At 50.9% G+C, this 18,339-nt stretch overlaps 1 protein-coding gene and 1 non-coding gene across 2 annotated transcripts; one reads left to right on the forward strand and one right to left on the reverse strand.

Moving 5' to 3' along the window:
- Window positions 1-1,162: 1,162 nt before the first annotated feature.
- LOC118923672 (cholesterol side-chain cleavage enzyme, mitochondrial) lies at window positions 1,163-12,962 on the reverse strand. Its single transcript, XM_036907732.2, has 9 exons — window positions 12,621-12,962; window positions 9,781-9,936; window positions 7,704-7,903; window positions 6,489-6,692; window positions 5,600-5,757; window positions 3,075-3,241; window positions 2,775-2,853; window positions 2,147-2,344; window positions 1,163-1,552 (listed from the first exon to the last, which is right to left on the reverse strand). Exons 1-9 carry the CDS (start codon window positions 12,887-12,889, stop codon window positions 1,280-1,282), a joined length of 1,704 nt encoding a protein of 567 aa, XP_036763627.2. The 5' UTR covers window positions 12,890-12,962; the 3' UTR covers window positions 1,163-1,279.
- On the forward strand, window positions 8,669-8,772 carry LOC118923756 (U6 spliceosomal RNA). The gene has a single exon (XR_005029320.2). It is a non-coding gene; the product is annotated as a U6 spliceosomal RNA (small nuclear RNA).
- Window positions 12,963-18,339: the final 5,377 nt, after the last annotated feature.

Raw genomic sequence — 18,339 nt, forward strand, 5'->3', positions numbered from 1 at the left:
AACCAGGGCTAGGCTGAGCTGGCAATGTTGTGTCCAAATGTTGCCAGGGGCAGAAAAGCGGGTGGGGGCCGGGGAAGTAGCCCTCCACTGGGAGTCAGGAGGCCTAGGTTTCTAGCTATAATCATGCTGTGTCACCTTGGGTGACTCAAGCAACCTTTCTGGGCTTCGGTGTCCTCATCTATCCCACACAGAGGTTGACTTCTATGCCATAAGTCCCTGTCGGCTGTAACACCTCTGAGTCAAAGACAACTCAGGCCTGGAGAAGAGAAAGGAAGCAGGAAGAAGAAAGAAGAAAGTCAACAAGGAAGCAGAAAGGCTCCAAGAGGGACTCAGAACTTGAGATCCTGGTAGAGCAAACCAAGCTGGCTGGGCTACTGTCCCACTAGCTCACCTATCTGCCAGCAGGACTTGGATTTGGGGAGCTGAGAGCTCAGGATCAGGCCCTCGGTCAAGTCAGGAGTTACAGAACTCAGAGGGGACTAAGGGGACTGAAACTGGGACCAGTGTCAGGCAGTACAAGTAATGCACCAAAGACTCGTCTGCAGAATCCCTGCCTACTGCCCAGAGCTTGCACAAGTGGGCATGAGCCCTGGGGCAGGCAGCCAAGGCCTGAGGAGACCTAGAGAAGGGTTAGATCAGGTAGAGATCTGGCCTCTCTTCCCTGGGGTCAGCCACCCCACCTTGGCCCCTTATTCACATGCCTCAGTCCTGGCTGAGCCCAAGAGTATGGCTGGTGCTTAGCAGGGAGTCCTCATGACCCCACAGGGAGCTCCCACTCAGGGTTGAGCCCTGAACAAGCCTCACGCCTGATGGGTAAGCCTGCCCTAGAAGCCAAGATTGGCCCACACCTTTCTGACTGCCCTGTTCTCTCAGCAGAACTCTGCCAGGTCCTTCGTCTCTCTGCTTGCTGCTCCAGTCACAGTAGCAATGGCCCTCCACCTGCTCTAACCCGCCCCCAACCCCAGGCAGCAGAGAGGTTGAATCCTGCTGGTTCCTGAGCTGCTGTAGGGGTGGGGGGTGAGGGGCCAGCAGAAATGACTTCAAATGCAGCTGCCTGGGGTGGGGGGCATTCAGACTCAGATCGCAGTGTTGATCCAGGTCAGGGATCTTCTGCACAGGAATGATGGATACCTTAGGGGTCCATTTAAATGAAAACACTTCACACAGTTCAGCTGTTTATTGCCTACACAGGAGAGGTGAACAGGGGGAAGAGGCAGGCGAAAGATGTCCGCCTCAGATGAGCTAGGACAGTCAGCCGCTGAGCGCCAACTCCACCTGGTCAGAGCCGGCCAGGAAGGAACTGGGGAGGGGGGCCAGGGACTGAGGAAGCAGACGCCTCCGTGAGCCCCACCCCACCAGGCCCACCTCCCACACCACCGCCGGCCTGAATGGCAGGAGGGGCGGAGCCCACCCCCTCTGATCTCGCCTGGGGGAGCCCCTCGTTGAAGGGCTTGAAGGTGAGGAAGATGGGCTCGTCGGGCATCAGGATGAGGTTGAACGTAGTGCCCACGTCATTGAGATGCTGGATTTCAATTCTGAAGTTCTCTAGAATCTGAGAAGGAGGGGCGGTGGGCTTAGGAGAGAGCTGGGGAAGTTCCATGTTCCCTTGGCCAGGCTCGTTCACCTGCAGGCAGGGCCTGCCCAGTGGGATCCGAGGCGCCCCCGGGGAGGAGTCTACCGCCAGCTCCTCGTCAACCCTGTTTCACATTTAATGGTGTTTTGTCCCCTTGATTCAGGCTTTCGCTTGAGTCTCTAACTCGCCCCCAACCCCAGGCAGCAGAGAGGTTGAATCCTGCTGGTTCCTGAGCTGCTGTAGGGGTCGGGGGTGAGGGGCCAGCAGAAATGACTTCACGTGCAGCTGCGTCGGGTCCCCCATTCAGACTCAGATCCCAGTGTTGATCCAGGTCAGGGAAACTTTATCCAGCTCCACCCCCATCCCATTGCCACTTGGGGGGAACAGACGACCCGGGGGTACCAGTGGGTGATGAGTGGATTAGCCCGAAACAGGAGACAGCAGAGGACGGCAGGTGGGGGCGAGTAATGGGAGACAGATGACCCTGGCCCCACACCCCCGGGGCTCTGGACAGAGACGGGGGCAGGGGGTCGGTCAGCCTCGGGTGCCCAGCTGTCCCCAGGCTAGGCTCACATGAACGAGGAAGAGCGTCATCTCAAGCTCAGCGATCCGCCGGCCCATACACTGGCGCACGCCCCAGCCAAAGCCCAGGTTCCGGAAGTGCATGAGACCCTTGTCTTTATTCAGCCATCGGGTTGGGTCAAACTTGTTCGGTTTGGAGAAGAAGGTGGGGTCTTGGCCCATGGCATAAACAGCCACCTGCACCAGTGTCTGGGGACAAGGTGGACAGAGGCCTGAGCAGGCCGTACCTCCTCCCAGCCTGGAGCATGACCCAGTCTCCCCATCCTGGCTCCCCAGCCTGGCTGCCCAGCTGTCCAGCACAGAACACAGCCTGCGGTGTGACCCTGAACAAGGCCCCACCCCTTCCCGAGCTCCCACCCACCCACCCCACCAAGACCAGACAGCCTGTGGGGTCTCCCCCCTAACTCTGGGCTCCAGCAACATTCCAGAGATTGTTACCCACTGTGCTCACCACGTCTGCACTTCATTCAAACTTGGTGCTGCTACCTAGGACCCCACTGGCCAGCTCCAGGAAGAAGGGCAGGACAGAAGCCCCATCACCACTGTCTGTGCACGGTGGTGGTCTGCCCCCAGCCTCCCCGTCTGCTGACAGAGCCCACGGCCCTCCTGCTGCACCTACCTTAGTTGGGATCAGGTAATCTCGAAGGACCAATTCATTGTTGAGGTATCTCTGCAGGGTCACAGAGATGGGGTGGAGTCTGCCAGAGGAACACACACAGAAGCTGATGCCCTGAGGCCTGGACAAAGCCCCTGCCCCCAGCACGGCCGCTCAACTCCCGAGGGAATCTGCAGGCAGGACCCAGACTCCATTTCCTCCTCCCTGGGCTCCCCGAGGCACCTCACGTCCTGCTACTCACCCCCACCCGGTGCCCTGAGAGCCCCATCCAGGGATGCGTGGGGTGGGGTGCAGCGGGCTTGCCTCAGTGTCTCCTTGATGCTGGCTTTGAGGAGTGGGACCGACTGCAGCAGCTTGTTCGTGTCCCCCTGGGCCAGGCGCCGGGCAGCCAGGACCTCGGCCCGCAGCGTCTCCTGCACCTGCAGGCTGCGTCCCATCTCGTACAAGTGCCACTGCAGTGTCATGGATGTCTGGCAGGGAGTGTGGGCCTGTCACTCCTGGGGCATCTAGACCCGTGCTAATTTTTCATTTCCAAGAACCTTTGCCTACCCTCATCCCTGTATCCAGAGACTGCTTGTCCACTAAAGCAAAACACAGTTCAAAGGCAAATGCTGGAAACAGGCTTCCTCACTAGCCAGGCAGGAATGTTAGCAGCCCTTGTCCCTGCCATCATGTCACCAGTGCCCACCTGTCTCCCCAGCCAGTACAGGGTCACCCACACAGCCAATGGCTTCTTCCCAAGGACTTCAGAGGCCTGTGGGGGCCAGACCCTACTTCTGTGATGGTTGCCTCCTATAGAACTTTCATTCCTTTTGAAATGCCCATCAGACAACCCCCTCTCCCCAGTAGAACTACCCCAAACCTTAACATTTGCCTATGGCACCCTAGCATAAAATCAGACTCAAAGATAGTGAAGCCAAAAAAACCACACCTGTTTTCTATCAGTGCTGTGATTAGCACATGGTAAATACTGAGATAAACCAACTAATCTCAGTAGTAGCAGAGGTAGTGACCATTAGTCCTTCCCTGGAGGTATGACTAACCCTCATCAAACTCCACAGTCCCAGATTCCTCGGTGGTGGAACCCCAGGCTAGAGCAGCTCTCCCTCCCGGGGCCAGATCATGGGTTGTTGACATATTATCTTACCAAGGATCATATTTTATCTAAGAGGTTTGGACACTCCTTATTCCTCCCAAGCTGGAGCAATCATGAAATAACTCCATCCAATCCAATCACTTCCCACATTGAAATCCTTGCCTGGCTCCCCAGAGCCCCCCAGATCAAGTCAGAGGCTCTGGACTGACCTATGGGGTCTCCCAGCACCTGCCAGGTACCTCCAGCCCTACTACCCCCTCTCCCAACATGCACCTAATGCTCTACCCTGTGCTGAGCTGCCCATAGCTCCTAAAGCCCAGAAATCCTCCCCATGCTGTTCCCTCTGCCTAGAATTCCCTTCCCCACCAAAGAAGCAAGTATGTAGTCCTTCAAGGCTCAGATCAGTGGTGTGTGTTTGTCTCACTACCTCCAAGGCCTGTCCCAGAGTGGGTTCTCAAGAGATACTTGTCTAATAAGATAAACAACAAAGCTACTAGCTGTATAACTTCGACTAACGTACTTAACCTCTCTGTGACCTAGTTTCCTCATCTAAAAAACGGAGGATTATTGTAATATATCTTATAGTGTTGTTTGTGCACAGTAAATGAATTAAACATGGGAAACGCTTAGGACCCTACCTGCCATACGGTGCATGCTTAGTAAATGTTACCTATAATAATAGCTACTTCAGTGCAAGTGAGAATTTTTGGAGCTCTCTTCTCCATAACAATGAACTATGTTTAAAATATGCTCAAAGGCTCCATTTGCAGCCTGTTCCAGGGACCAAAATGTCTCCATTGGAGCACAATATAAATATGATACCCATGAAAGAAAGTTACTCATCCACGGGGCTTTGACACATGCTTCTCCCTAGTTCTGAAGTATTATTCCTCCTCTCTCCTCCTGGCAACAACCTTTAAGACACAAACTGGATTTTAGCTCCTCTTTGGAGCACTCCACCTGGCCTGCAAGGCCATGTCAGTCTCCCACCTTCTCAGCGTTGTCAGCACCCCTGGTAGGTGCCTGGTCATCCAGCCCTATAACACGATGTGGGGGTCATCTGCACACGTTCTGCCTCCTTGTCATGGGAGAGTTGTGTGCCCCCCAAATTCACAGGCTGAAGTCCTAGCCCCACCCCTCCCCCATACCTGACAGTGTCACTGTATTGGGAGATAGAACTTTAAAGGGGTACTTAAGGTAAAATCAGGTTATATGGATGGGCCCTAATCTAATAGCGTTGCTATCCTTCTAAGAAGAGATTAGGACAACAGACACACACAGAGGGGAGACCATGTGAAGACAGGGAGAAGATGGCCATCTACAACCAAGGAGAGGGGCCTTCAAAGAAACCAAACCGGAGCAAATTCCACTAGCTCCAACTTTCCTGAGGTCCTGCCTGACTTCCTGACCCTGAGTGAGCTGTGTCCCCCATGTGTGACTGGAGAACTGGTCCCTTCAAGATGCCATGCAGAACCTGGACTCCCACCTGTGCCTAGTCACCCCCTTCTCACAAAGGCAAAATGGTGGGCCAGCCTCAAGGTACGCTTCACGGGCAACTGACCTGACTTCATCTTCTAGGAGACTAGTGTTCAGGAAAAGGAACTGGGAGAGGGAGATCTACCCAACAAGGTAGGACCCCTCCCACAACAGCAGGGCTTCAGACGATGAGGCAGGCTGCTGGGGAAGGGGCATGGGGCACAGGAAGGGACAGATGTGCCTGTGGCCACCTCACCGTGTCCACACCCCCTGCCAGCAACTCGGTGACATTGGCCTTGATATCTTCGAAGAGCATCTTGTTACTTCCCAGGAGGCGGTACAGGATGCCTGGGTAATTGTCGAAGTCTCTTTTCTGTTTCAGATCCCAGTAGAAGTTCTGGGTGTATTTTTCAGCTGTGGGGCAGGATGGAAAGGAAAAGAGTGAGCCCTGTGCAGGTGGGAGTGAAGGAGTGTGATCCTTGGGAAGAAGTGGTTCCCAGAGCTCAGGGGTTCAGGAGCCTGCGCTTTTCCGGCTGCCATTTTACTGAGCACGTACTTTCTGCTAAGCCCCTCATATCTGTTTCCCTTTAATTCTTGACCCTAGCTCTGTAGGGTAAGTGATATCATCCCCACTGTATAGATAGACAAGGAAGCGGAAGCCCATAGAGAGCAGTGACTTGCCTGGTCATCAGCACACCCCAAACAGCCTTCTCTACCCTACCTTACCCACGATCTGTCTCACCCAAGCCCTAATCTGTCACCAAGCACAGCCATGCCTGAAACATCGGCCCTTAACCCTCTAGGGATCATAAGCTCCTTGGAAGAAGATGATGGACATCTCTGATCCTCTGTCTCCAGAAAAACCGAATCATCTCCAATAGCCAGCCTCCTCCCACCAGAGGATGGGTTTCGTACATGGCAACTCAGTGCCCACTGACGTAACTGGAAAAGAAGCAGCAGGCCTTCCCGCTGTCTGTTTGTATATCTCTTTGTCTCGGTCTCTGTTCCTCTCTTTCTCTCTCTCTGTCTCTGTCTCTCTCTCTCTCTCTCGCACACACACATACCCCCAGGTGTGGGGTTCCTACCCAGTGAGGCAGACAGGGCCCCCTGCCTCCTGACTTGGCTGCCCAGGGTGCAGCACCCACCTTTCCCAAAAATCATATCCCACGCAGCCACGTGGTCCCTCCAGGTCTTGGTCCTGAACAGACGGAACAGCTCTGGGGGCAGGGTGAGCATGGGGACACTGGTGTGGAACATCTGGTAGACGGCATCGATGAACCGCTGGGCCTCGGGGTCCACTATCTCCTCTAGCATCCCGAGGCGCTCCCCAAATATGACATTGGTGATGGCTGCAGGGGAAGGCAGGTGAGCCGTCCCAGCAGGCCGCACCTGAGAGCCTCAGCTCCGGGAACCCCCCCCATCCCTGCCCCCACACAGGACTCCTTGCACCCAACCTTGAGCTTCTTCAGTAATGAAACCGAGGCCCGCGTCCCAAGGGGCTGACATTGCAAGGCTAAGGACAACTGCCCTCTGGCGGGCATCCAAGTCCTCAGAGGGGCATGTGGAAGACCCTGGGAAAGGATCACCTGGGTGGGCAGCAAGAGTCCCCAGCAGAGCTGGGAGGGGGCGCAGGCTGGGATGAAACTGCCCATCCACCCTTCCGTCAGCGCCTCAAGCAGCCTCCAGCCTTTCCTCCCGTGAAGAGACCTTTCTCATCTATAATTGACCAAAGTGGCTAAGTACCTCCTGAAACAAGTTAGATGGGAGAGTGGGGGACATGAACGCCTGGTAATTGGCCACCCAGGGCCCACTCTGGCTGGACCTAAGAAGTCACAACAATCCCAAGTTCTGCCTGTCTGTTGGGTCAGGAATTTGGGTGTTGATTTCATATGAAATTCTGTGCATCCCGAATCTCCTGTGGTGATTACATGATCCCCATCAAGCCCTGGGAGCTTTGTGCTATCCCCTCTGCCTATACTACCCAACCTCTTCACCCCATCTGGAAAACTCCTACACATTCTGGAATACCCAATTCAGATCAATCACCCAACCCTCCCTTCTTCTCCCAGACCTCAAAGGTCTACGTCCCAGGAGAGGGGAATTCACAGAATGAAGGACTGAGCCGCTCTCTGGCTCTTGGACACTAGTGGCGATGGAATCTGCATTTTGGAGACCCTTGTCCCTACAGCATGAATGCCAGATGAGCATGCACAGCGCCCCCTGGGGAGGTGACGGTGAGCGATGCGTTCGGCAGCTCATCCCAGGAACCCGTACTGACACTTCTTCAGGGTCTGAGCTGGATCTCAAGATAGGACACTGGGTTCTCCAGCCCCCATTGCCGGGTAGGTGCGAACCCTTACACTCGAAGGCGAAGCGAAACAGGTCATCACTGATGTCCCCTGAGAACTTTCCAGAGCCCTGTTGCTTGATGCGCTTGTGCAGGACGTTGATGAAGTCCTGAGACACTGCATCCATCAGGGGAATGAAGTTCTTTATGGTCTCTGGAGCCATCAACTCCTGGTTCATGGCCAGCCGGTCTTTCTTCCAGGCTCCTGAACTCCTGAGAAAACAAACCCTCAGGCCCTCATAGTCACTAACACAGAGGAGACCGACTCAGCTCTCCCAGGAGACCAAGCCACAGCTCAGAGTGCAGCACTCCTGTCCACCCCTGCCCTCACCCCCTCCCAGCTTCTGCCTAGCCTGGGGGAAGGGGCAGGAAGAAATGGGTTGAAGAACAAACCCCAACTCACTCCACTCCCTCCGCTGCTGCTGTGAGCCAGGAACTTAGATTCTTAGAGGGTTTAAGAAACTTTCGAGCCCTGTAGTCTCTGCCCCAGCTGCAGGCACGCCTTCCCCACCACTTCCCCTTCCTCCGGGCCAGTGCTTACCTTCTGCCAGTCAAGGGCCCCTTTCTGTCACCTTTTCTGACCCCTGCACAGATGCAACTGACCAACCCTTCCTCCTTTGCACCCCCACCATGTCCCATCACTCACTTCAATGGGGATCTCAGATGCCCAGAATTGAATTAATGATAAACCTCAGTTTATGGCACATTCTTGAAAACAGACCCATGCAAAACCCTCTTTGCAGTTTTGGGGGGCTTTGTTTATAAGGACCTTACTATAAACTCACCACCCAACATGAAAGCTAGGTACACAAACAGTACCTTACACGTGCCTGCCTGGTGCTCCCACGTCCTGCCTCCCCAGCTAAGGAGACCATCCGCCTGAATCCCTTGCTTGCTTTTGTATATAGTCTAACTGACCTACATTTATTTCTAAAACATACTTTTTAAAAATGCCTACTTGTTTCCAACATCTTACAAAAGCTGTAATGGTGCTCCCTTCAGCAGATTGGAATGATACAGAGAAGATAGCATGGCCCCTGAGCAAAGATGACACGCAAATCCGTGAAGCACTCCATATTTTTGTCACAGGGAGGGTAGTACAGCGTGGAGAATACAGCGCACGACCCTGTAACATCTCTCTGTGTTGACAGATAGTAACTGCACTAGTGGGGGTAAGGATTTAATAATATGGGTCATTGTTGAACCACTGTGTAATATACTTGAAATGAATATATGATTGCATGTCAACTATACTTTGACAACTTTTTTAAAAGCTGTCATGATTTGCTTTCTTCATTCAACTCTGTATTTCTAAGCACCATCTGTATCATTGTGGGCACTGAGTCCCGTCGTTCTGCCTGGAGTATGCCACTGCTCACGCACTCGGTTCCTGTTGGGCATTCGGGTAGCTTCCTGGGTTTCGCTATTGCGAACAGCATTAGTTGATGCCCTCCTCGGGGGAGGGGGGCATTCTTTGGAGTATAACCCTGGCAGCAGAGCTGCTGCATCATAGCTATGTGAACATTCAGTGTCCAACCATTTTCCAAAGTGGTGGCACATGTTTTTCACCCCTGCTAGCAATCTAGGAGAGCTCTAGTTACTCCATATCCTCACCAACATTTGATACGGTCACATTTTACATTTCTGATGAGCAATTGGCTGGAAAACAGTATCCATTACACTTACATACTCTGATCCGTCCGTGTTTCTCCTGCTCCTTCGGACCATGAGGGACTCATGGGGGCACAGCACTGCCCTACCTGTCACTGTATCTGAGTCTGGCACAAAGCCTGGCACATAGTAGGTGCTCAAAAAACTAGGACTTAATGAATGAGCCAGTACATGAGAACTTTCTGAGGTCTTTAACTGATCTTAAAACCTTTAGCCTGACCATTTCCCTGAAGGTTGGCAGAGCAGTTCACCATCACCATTATCTGTTATGGAGGCAGGAAGATGGAAGGGACTTGCCTAGAGGCCCCAACTAGAAAGGGCAGGGCAAGTGCGATCCCAGCCACCTCACCCCCACCTCTGCCCTGGCCACAGCTGCCCATCATCTCCCTCCAGCCCCTGGGAGATGGCCCAGGACTCACTTGAGCAGGACTCCAGTGGGTTTCTGGTAATACTGGTGATAAGCAACCCAGGGTGGGACGCGATATCGTTCTGGTGTGGGACCCTCGAACTTAAAGAGAAGGGCCACATCTTCCGGGTCAATGATGTAAACCGACTCCAAGTTGCCAAGCTTCTCCCTGGAGGACAGAAGAGAAGGGCTATGACGTAAGGATTTGAGAAGAGCCTGCAGACCCAGGGCAGTCAGGCCAGGAGGCTCGGCTCATCTGCAATGGCCGTTGTGGCTGAGAGCACAGAGCAGGCCTGCCTGGAAATGGATCCCCCGCCCACAGCCTCCTCGCTGGGAGACCCAAGCAAGCCTCTCACCCCCTGTGTCTCAGTTTTCTCTTCCACACAGTGGAGGCAAATACAGAACCTACCTCACAGAGCTGCTGAAGGATACAATGATACGAAGTCTACGGACGTGACTCCTGCTTGGCATTCTGTGACAGCTTTACGTTCACCTTATCATCAGCTGGCTGCTGCCACATCGCAGCACATCCCCAGGCCCAGCCCAGGGCCTTCCCCGGACCATGAGGTCCTCTCTCCCATGCTCCTTCCTCCTGGGTGCACACTCACAGCACCCTCCCCCTCTCAGCCGCTGCGGAGCTCGCACAGTCAGTACCTTCCCAACACCACTGGAGGGACCCTGTGCTGGGGTGACACACAGAGGGCCCGCCGGTCCCTTCTAGACTCTAAGACTGACACTCTGGGAGTGGCTGCCTGCCCCAGGAGTCAGACCCCAACAGAGCACTTTGTCTCTATTAAAACTACAGTGAAACATCAGGCCCCAAGCACAGACACGCCTCACGAAGTATATGCAGGCGCGACAACACTTGGCAAACAACAGAAAAATGCTTTTCACTTGCACCTGCCTTTTGCATAAAAAAGTTAATTCAAAATACCCTTTAAGACAAAGTAATATAAAAATACACCAGTACAAGCCAAGTTCTGTCTCTCTCCCACCCTTCCCCGTGTCCTCCCTCTCTGAAGGGGGTGGGGATGGGGACAGAGGTGGAGAAAGGGGGAGAGAGCTGCTTTAAACACTGACCCTTGAAGCCTGGGCCAACCTTCCCACGTCCCCTCGGCCTTTGTCTATGGCTTCCCAGGATAGCCCTTCAATTTTTTTCCACCTATCATGTGTCCTCACACACTAGCTCCAAACCCCCATCCCAGCACAGCAAGTCTGGAAAGTGCTATGATTATTATAAGTTACCAAATCTGCCACGGGACAGTAATGCCCGACGGATGAGGGTGGTCTTCTCAGCAAAACCCCAGCATGGGCTAACTGCCCACTTTTAGGACCTGGCTTTAAAAAATGTGGCTTATCCATAATATGGGCTGCTATGCTGCCTTCTAAAATTATATTACAGTGAGAAGAGAGGAAAGAAGTCCTCGATATATTTTTGTGGGCCACCAAACAGCATATTTAATACATTCACATTCTTAATGGTATGCAAATATTATCAAAACCAAGACTGTAACTGACTTCAATTTTTCACTTGTGCCTGTCTATAGTTTCTTAATTGTTCTATAAAGAACGGGAACAGTGTTTGTATTAAGAAAAAGACCTCACAAAAGTTGTATTTTAAATTCCTCACATTTATTCAGAAGTTTATCCTTTCCAGGCTATAAGTCAGAATATAATGGTGACACATGAAACTAGAAGTCAGACACTCCGGGTTCCGGCCGTGACTCTGCCCCGATGAGCTGTGTGACCTCGACAAGACCTTCACCTTCCTTGGTCTCAGTTTCTCCGTTTGTAAAATGGGAATAATAGCAGCAACTTCAAGAACATACTGCAAGGCTCAGGGATCGTGACTCAGAAAACAGAAGGGGCTTGATAAATAGTTCCTGTGGCAGGGATAGGAAGCAGCAAAGGAGGAAGAAGCCGGAATAACATGAGATCTCTGTGCAGTGAGGCTGGGGACAGAGCCACTGGCAGGCCTGGCAGAGGGAGAGACCCTCAGGAGCAACCCTCTCTCAAGCCCAGCACTCCGCCGGGGAGGCCTCCCTGCCCCCAACCAGCTGCAAAAAAGGCACTTCAAAGGGCCTGTGGGAAAGGAAGGGAGGGACCCTGACAGAGCAGGACCCCTACACAATCAGGGCTGCTCTCCCACCCCCACTCTCCAACATGTCATACCCACGCCCTTTCCCCATCTCGACCCTTTCACTTAAAGAAAAATGCACTGTTCCTTCTGGTGTCCCCTCCCTGCCCCCAACCCAGCCCCTCCACTGTGCTGTCAGAGAAGAATCCAGATGAAGCTGGGAGGCTACCCACCTTAGAAACTGCTGCACAGAACAAGCAGGCCTCCCACCGAGGGCGACCCTCAGACCAAGGCACTTGCCCCCGGCAGGAGCCACTGCAGACACTGGGGAAGAGGAGCTCCAGCCGAGCCGGGCGGCTGCTCCAGGGCTCACAGGGCTGAGGAGCGCGGCCAGCACCCCAGCAGGACAGGGATCTATGGGGTGGCCTGGGCACCAATCCTAACCTCTCTGAGCTTCACTCTGACAACAAGGATGATAAACTTACTTTTCCCAGGTGCCCTGAAGAAAACGGGTGTAGGAAGGCAGTTACCACCTCCCCCCATAAAGTTTTAAAGGGTGTAGGACACCGGGAGGGCTGAGGCCTCAGGGATGGGAACTGAACCGACTGAAGCCTGACCCCTGCCCTGTGGCCATCCTCAGGCATGGAAGGAATAGTCAGCAGGTGGTCAGGAGCCTAGCATGGGGAGCAGACTGTCCAGGGAGCAGAGGACACAGGGCTGCCCAGGCCCCTGTACCTCCCTACCTACCCCACCAGCCCACCCTCTGCCAGGCTTACCTGTAAATGGGGCCATACTTCTGGAAGTTCTGGATTTGGTGATAGTGAATTTTCTGTGAGCGCTTCTCCTTCAAGAAGTGGTACAGGTTTAGCCAGCCGTTGTCCCCAGAGGAGGGGATCTCACTAAAGGGGCGAGGGAGGCGAGTGGAACTGGCGGCTCCCTCTCCAGTGGACACCCTGGGGTGCCCCAGCCCCTCCCTCGGGGTGCTCAGGAGGGGCTGGCAGCCTTTGAGCAGGACTGGGCGCAGGGGAAGCCCCCTGGCCAGCATACTGTCCCCAGGGCCGCTCTGTCCCTGCTCCGGCTGCAGCAGTCTGCCAAGGTGACGCTGGCCCTGGGCCCCTGAGGCCCAGCTTATAACATTCAGCTCAAGGCTAAGTGAGAAGCTGAGAAAGTGGTCAGCCTCCCTCCTCCTCCTATTGGCTCCAGCCCACGCACAGCACCTCCCAAACTTGGGGTACCAAGGCTCCGCCTGGAATTTCTGCAGCCGGAGAGGCTCGCCAAGCAGAAGGAGACCCCTCTGTCTCCGTCCTCAGTGCCGAGCCCAGCAGGCCTCTGAGTGGTACAGGTCTGTGCCTTTCCTCTGCTGCCCCTCCTGCTGACACCTGCAGTGGGCCCCAGCTGCAGGCAGGCGTCCGTCAGGAAATGCAGACAGCCTGGGGTTGGGGGCAATGACGAGGGGCCCAAGAGGAGGTCCGAGCCACCTTACAGCTTTGGGGCAGCATACGTCTTAGTTGTGGCCCCATTATTTATTTATATATGATTATAAACTTGCAGGGAGCCATGCTACTCAAGCTGTGTAGCGAAGCTCAGGCTGGAGGAAGACTCCCCGCAAAGCAGGGGCCTTAGCAGCCGGCTCCCCCTATTGCCCACCTTGATTTTGTTATTCTCCGTTATACTATTGGTTTTGTTTTTTGCTTGCATTGTTGCCAAGGGTTAACTAACCTCTGCTGAGCAGTGTGGAAAGGATGAGAACACAAGCTTCCCAAAAGCTTTTCAGGACGGTGCTCCTGAAGAACGGAACACACAGGGGCCCAATGGCGATCTTGGCATAAAGTACCGAAACCTGCCGTCAGTCAAACATTGACCACCCCATTTCCACTGAGAATGCCCCCCTTTTATTATTACAATGCTAGTGAAACTAGTGATGGAGTTTTCTAGAAATAGAATTATGAGAGAATGTTGAATAGAATAACCCTGTTGACCCTTAATTAATCATTTCATGTTTTCTTCCCTCTACTACTTCTATAGTTTGTTTTTCTTCTTTCCTAATTACAGCCCTTTACTAGAATTTGTGCCTTATATGTAAAATTACCAAATACCATAATTTTCCAGGAAGTAAAAATACCTCAAAACAAGTGCTGAGCATAGAAGCCATGGAGCATAAATCTGCAAAGAAGAGAAAAACTAACCTTTTCAAAGAATATTACTTCTCTCTCACTTACCAGCTTTACATTTCCCTGATGGCCCCGGAAGATGGCTGGTTAGCCAGAGACGGGTAAGATTCCTCAAGGGAGGAACAACCTAAGACAGGCACAGTCGCAGGGGGGCCATCAGGTGAGAAAATGGGGATCAACAGAGGTGAGGCTTAGAACCTCACCCCCCCAGTTTTGAGAGAAATCTTCTAGACCTGTGGATGTTTTGTTGCCCTTCTTCAGCTTGGATTAAGACCTGGTCCGTAAGCACACACCTGATCATCTACAGCCTTCTTACAGTTCTAAATCATGCTTTCTATCTATATCTTGCATTTACCTACTACATTAACATTTTATTAGATTCACATATAAAGTATAAAAATCAAATGAATAATCATACATTATATTTGACGGGATTGTTTATAGTTTAAGGTTTGTAGTTAAAACAGAAACAGTTTCTATGATATGAATGCTCTTGCATTGTTCACCATGTAAGAACTTGTTTAGTCCCTGCAGTAGTGGAGTCATGGAGACCTGTGTAGCATATGTCAGGGAGATTTTGGTATCCACACAGAAGAAAGAGAAATGTAGATAAGAAGGGGAAATTTAGTTTGCTGCCTACTGTGCCCTATAAAGGGGTATAAGGTGAAGATATGAGTTTATGATTTTAGATGGATTATAAATTTATTAAAGCCTCTAAGAATATTTTTGTGGGAAAGAATCCTAGCTAACTGTGGCGACCTGTATTTCACCCTGAGCTGATAGACTCCGTAGTCGCTGCTACATACTGCACGCTCCTACGGTCCCATGCAGTTCTTAGAAACTGCGTTGCAAAGAAACGTAAAACACAATAGAGTACATGTTGATAGGAAAAGCTTTGGTCAAGGAACAGAAAAACAATCACCTGTCTAACGCTTGACCAACCATGAATAGATTAGAAAGGAGAAGAAAGAAAAAAGCTTGCGTATACTTATTAACCAACTGCCTATACTAATCAATCATCAGAACAATAAAAAATAATCATATCCTTGTGCAAAATGGTATAAATAAAGCTGTCATCGACACTTTGTCGAGAGACCACCTCCATCTGACTCCGTGTCCTGTCTCTCCATACGCCGACTCCGTCTCATCCTTTCGGGCTTCACCCCCCCGCCCCGCTGGAGCTGGACTCCAGCAAAACTGTTTGTGCAGTTCCCTGATTTTTAAAGTTCTTTTTCTGCTTGCAAAACAAAATGTGTATTTTCTGAAAATATTGTAATTAACAGGTATTGTTACTACTCTTTTTAAAGATACTGTTATGTATAAAAATAAACTAAATTATAATCATATCTGCTCATTGTAAGGCACTGAGGAAAAGGACAAACAAGAGAAATTCAAATCTCCTGCATCTTTAATGCTGAGTGAAAAGCCAGACACAAAAACGTCCATAGTGTTGGATCCCATTCTCATGAAGTTCAAGGATCAGCAAAATGACTTTATGGTGTTAGAAGTGGTTCTCTCCTGGGGTAATGACTGGGAGAGGGCATGAGAGAACCTTCTGGAGTGCCGGAAATGTTCTCTGTCTTGATCTCTGTGCTCACATATGTAAAAATTCACCTGAGCTATAAACCTGTGGTATTTGCATTTTATGGAATATCAGTTAGCACAATAAAAATGTAAAAAAAAATTTGTCTTTTTCTAACAGACTTTTTTTTCCTATAAAATACAATTGGCCACATCCTACAGTATAGGAGAATATATTCATAAATGACAGATCCGATAAGGGGTTGACATCCAAAATATATAAAGAGCTCACACACTTCAACAAACAAAAAGCAAACAATCCAATTAAAAAATGGGCAGAGGAGCTGAGCAGACACTTCTCCAAAGAAGAAATTCAGATGGCCAACAGGCACATGGAAAGATGCTCCACATCGCCAGTCTTCAGAGAAATGCAAATTAAAACCACAATGACATATCACCTCACACCAGTAAGGATGGCTGCCATCCAAAAGACAAACAACAACAAATGTTGGCGAGGTTGTGGAGAAAGGGGAACCATCCTACACTGCTGGTGGGAATGTAAGTTAGTTCAACCATTGTGGAAAGCAGTATGGAGGTTCCTCAAAATGCTTAAAATAGAAATACCATTTGACCCAAGAATTCCACTTCTAGGAATTTACCCTAAGAATGCAGCAGCCCAGTTTGGAAAAGACAGATGCACCCCTATGTTTAATTGCAGCACTATTTACAATAGATAAGAAATGGAAGCAACCTAAGTGTCCATCAGTAGATGAATGGATAAAGAAGATGTGGTACATATACACAATGGAATACTATTCAGCCATAAGAAGAAAACAAATCCTACCATTTGCAAGAACATGGATGGAGCTGGAGGGTATTATGCCCAGTGAAATAGGCCAGGCAGAGAAAGACAAGTACCAAATGATCTCACTCATCTGTGGAGTATAAGAACCAAGAAAAACTGAAGGAACAAAACAGCAGCAGATTCACAGAATCCAAGAATGGACTAACAGTTACCAAAGGGAAAGGGACTGGGGAGGATGGGTGGGAAGGGAGGGAGAAGGGGGGTGGGGTAAGAAAGGGGGCATTACGATTAGCATGTATAACATGGGGGACATGGGGAGGGCTGTGCAACACAGAGAAGACAAGTAGTGATTTTACAGCATCTTACTATGCTGATGGACAGTGACTAATGGGGTATATGGGGGGACTTGGTGAAGGGGAGAGTCTAGTAAACATAATGTTCCTCATGTAACTGTAGATTAATAATACCAAAATAAAAATTAAAAAAAAAAAAAAAAGAAATACAATTGGCCTTTACAAAGAGGACACCACCTCCCTAAGAAGTAGGAGTTAGACCCAACTCAAACTTTGATACAGCTCCCCTTCCTTAGATAAACAGAAGGAGAAGGAAGTTCCTGCATCAAGGGGGGCGGTCACTGGAGGCAGAGCATGGCCCATCCTGACACCCCAAAGAGAATGCCTGCGGGTTACTGGAAGCCTTGGCCCTGAGAAGCTTGCCAATTCACTCAGGGGGTCCCAACGAGGATGCAGGCATCACCACATTTGAACATCTGTCCCACTGGCCCAGGAAGCAGCTGTCAGACTCTTGCTTTGTTTGGGACCAATGGGTGCGTCCTGGCTTTTATCAAAACCTTCTGGGCATGCAGGGCTGGGTTGCCCTGGCACAAATGCCCTCAGATTGGTGGTTTTTGGAGATTCTCCATCCAAAGACTCCATACCCCTTCTGGAAGCCAAAGCCTGGAACTCACTTTCCCATCATCCCTTGTAACTGGGATGGCTGACTTGGGCTCCACCAATCAAATGCTCTCTCATGAAATTCTGGTTGAGAAGGTAGTGGCGTGATGAGGCAAGCACTATGTGAAACCCATTCTGGTACATGTGGTGGCAGAGACCTCCAGCCTGGGCCAGCTGCAGCATGTGAGCCCTACGGGGGTCAGTGGGTAGCCACCAAGTGTAGGGGATGTAAATGTTAATGATGGGGCTGTGCACAGTGCTTGGCTTGCTCAGATATAGATCGAAACTTCCAGAGGGCGTCATGGGACTGCAAGATGGGGCATAGACCCTTGGAATGCTGGGGTTGCGCAAAGACTTTATCGTTGGAAAGCTGCGAGAGTCGCCTGCTCCTGTTGTTCCCATCAGCCTGAAGGTGTTTTTCACAAATGCTCTTTCTGCATAGTATAGTTCTAGTTTAACCAAGCGTGTAGCACACACAGAGCTCTGTTTTGTGTCTCTGATAATAATCAACACATGAAAACCTTTGATTGTATGAAAGGCTTAATATTAATCACACCCTGTAATGTTTTGCACTCTTGTGATCTCTACCTGTGGTATTTTAAATCATGATGTAAAGATTTGAAAGCACACAATAAACATGAGAGCGAAGAGAGGAAAAGGGTCTTCACCTCCAAGCCTGACTCCCTCGCCTTCTTCTCTCTTGCTGTAAAGAAAGGTGGGGAGTAATCCTTCACCCACCGTCTCAGGGACTGCTGACCATTCCAGACAACCGAGATAGCCCTGGGATATGGTTTAGGCATTATTCCTGACACCTTGGCATCCAAGCCTGATTATCTACCCTCCTGAAGATTTTGTGAACTAGATAGTATCCTTGACAAATTCCTTTCCCAAGAAATACAAGCTAGACTGAATTCTGTTCTTACTAAGAACTCTGAATGATACAATAGTAAATAATTATACTGCTCAAGGGCCACCACATTCCTACATTTCAAATATCATTTGCCCCTAAATTAATACAGCTGAGTTGGATCATTTTGGACCATCC

The sequence above is a fragment of the Manis pentadactyla genome, chromosome 11, assembly GCF_030020395.1.
Source record: "Manis pentadactyla isolate mManPen7 chromosome 11, mManPen7.hap1, whole genome shotgun sequence".
NCBI classification, from domain to species: Eukaryota; Metazoa; Chordata; class Mammalia; order Pholidota; family Manidae; genus Manis; species Manis pentadactyla.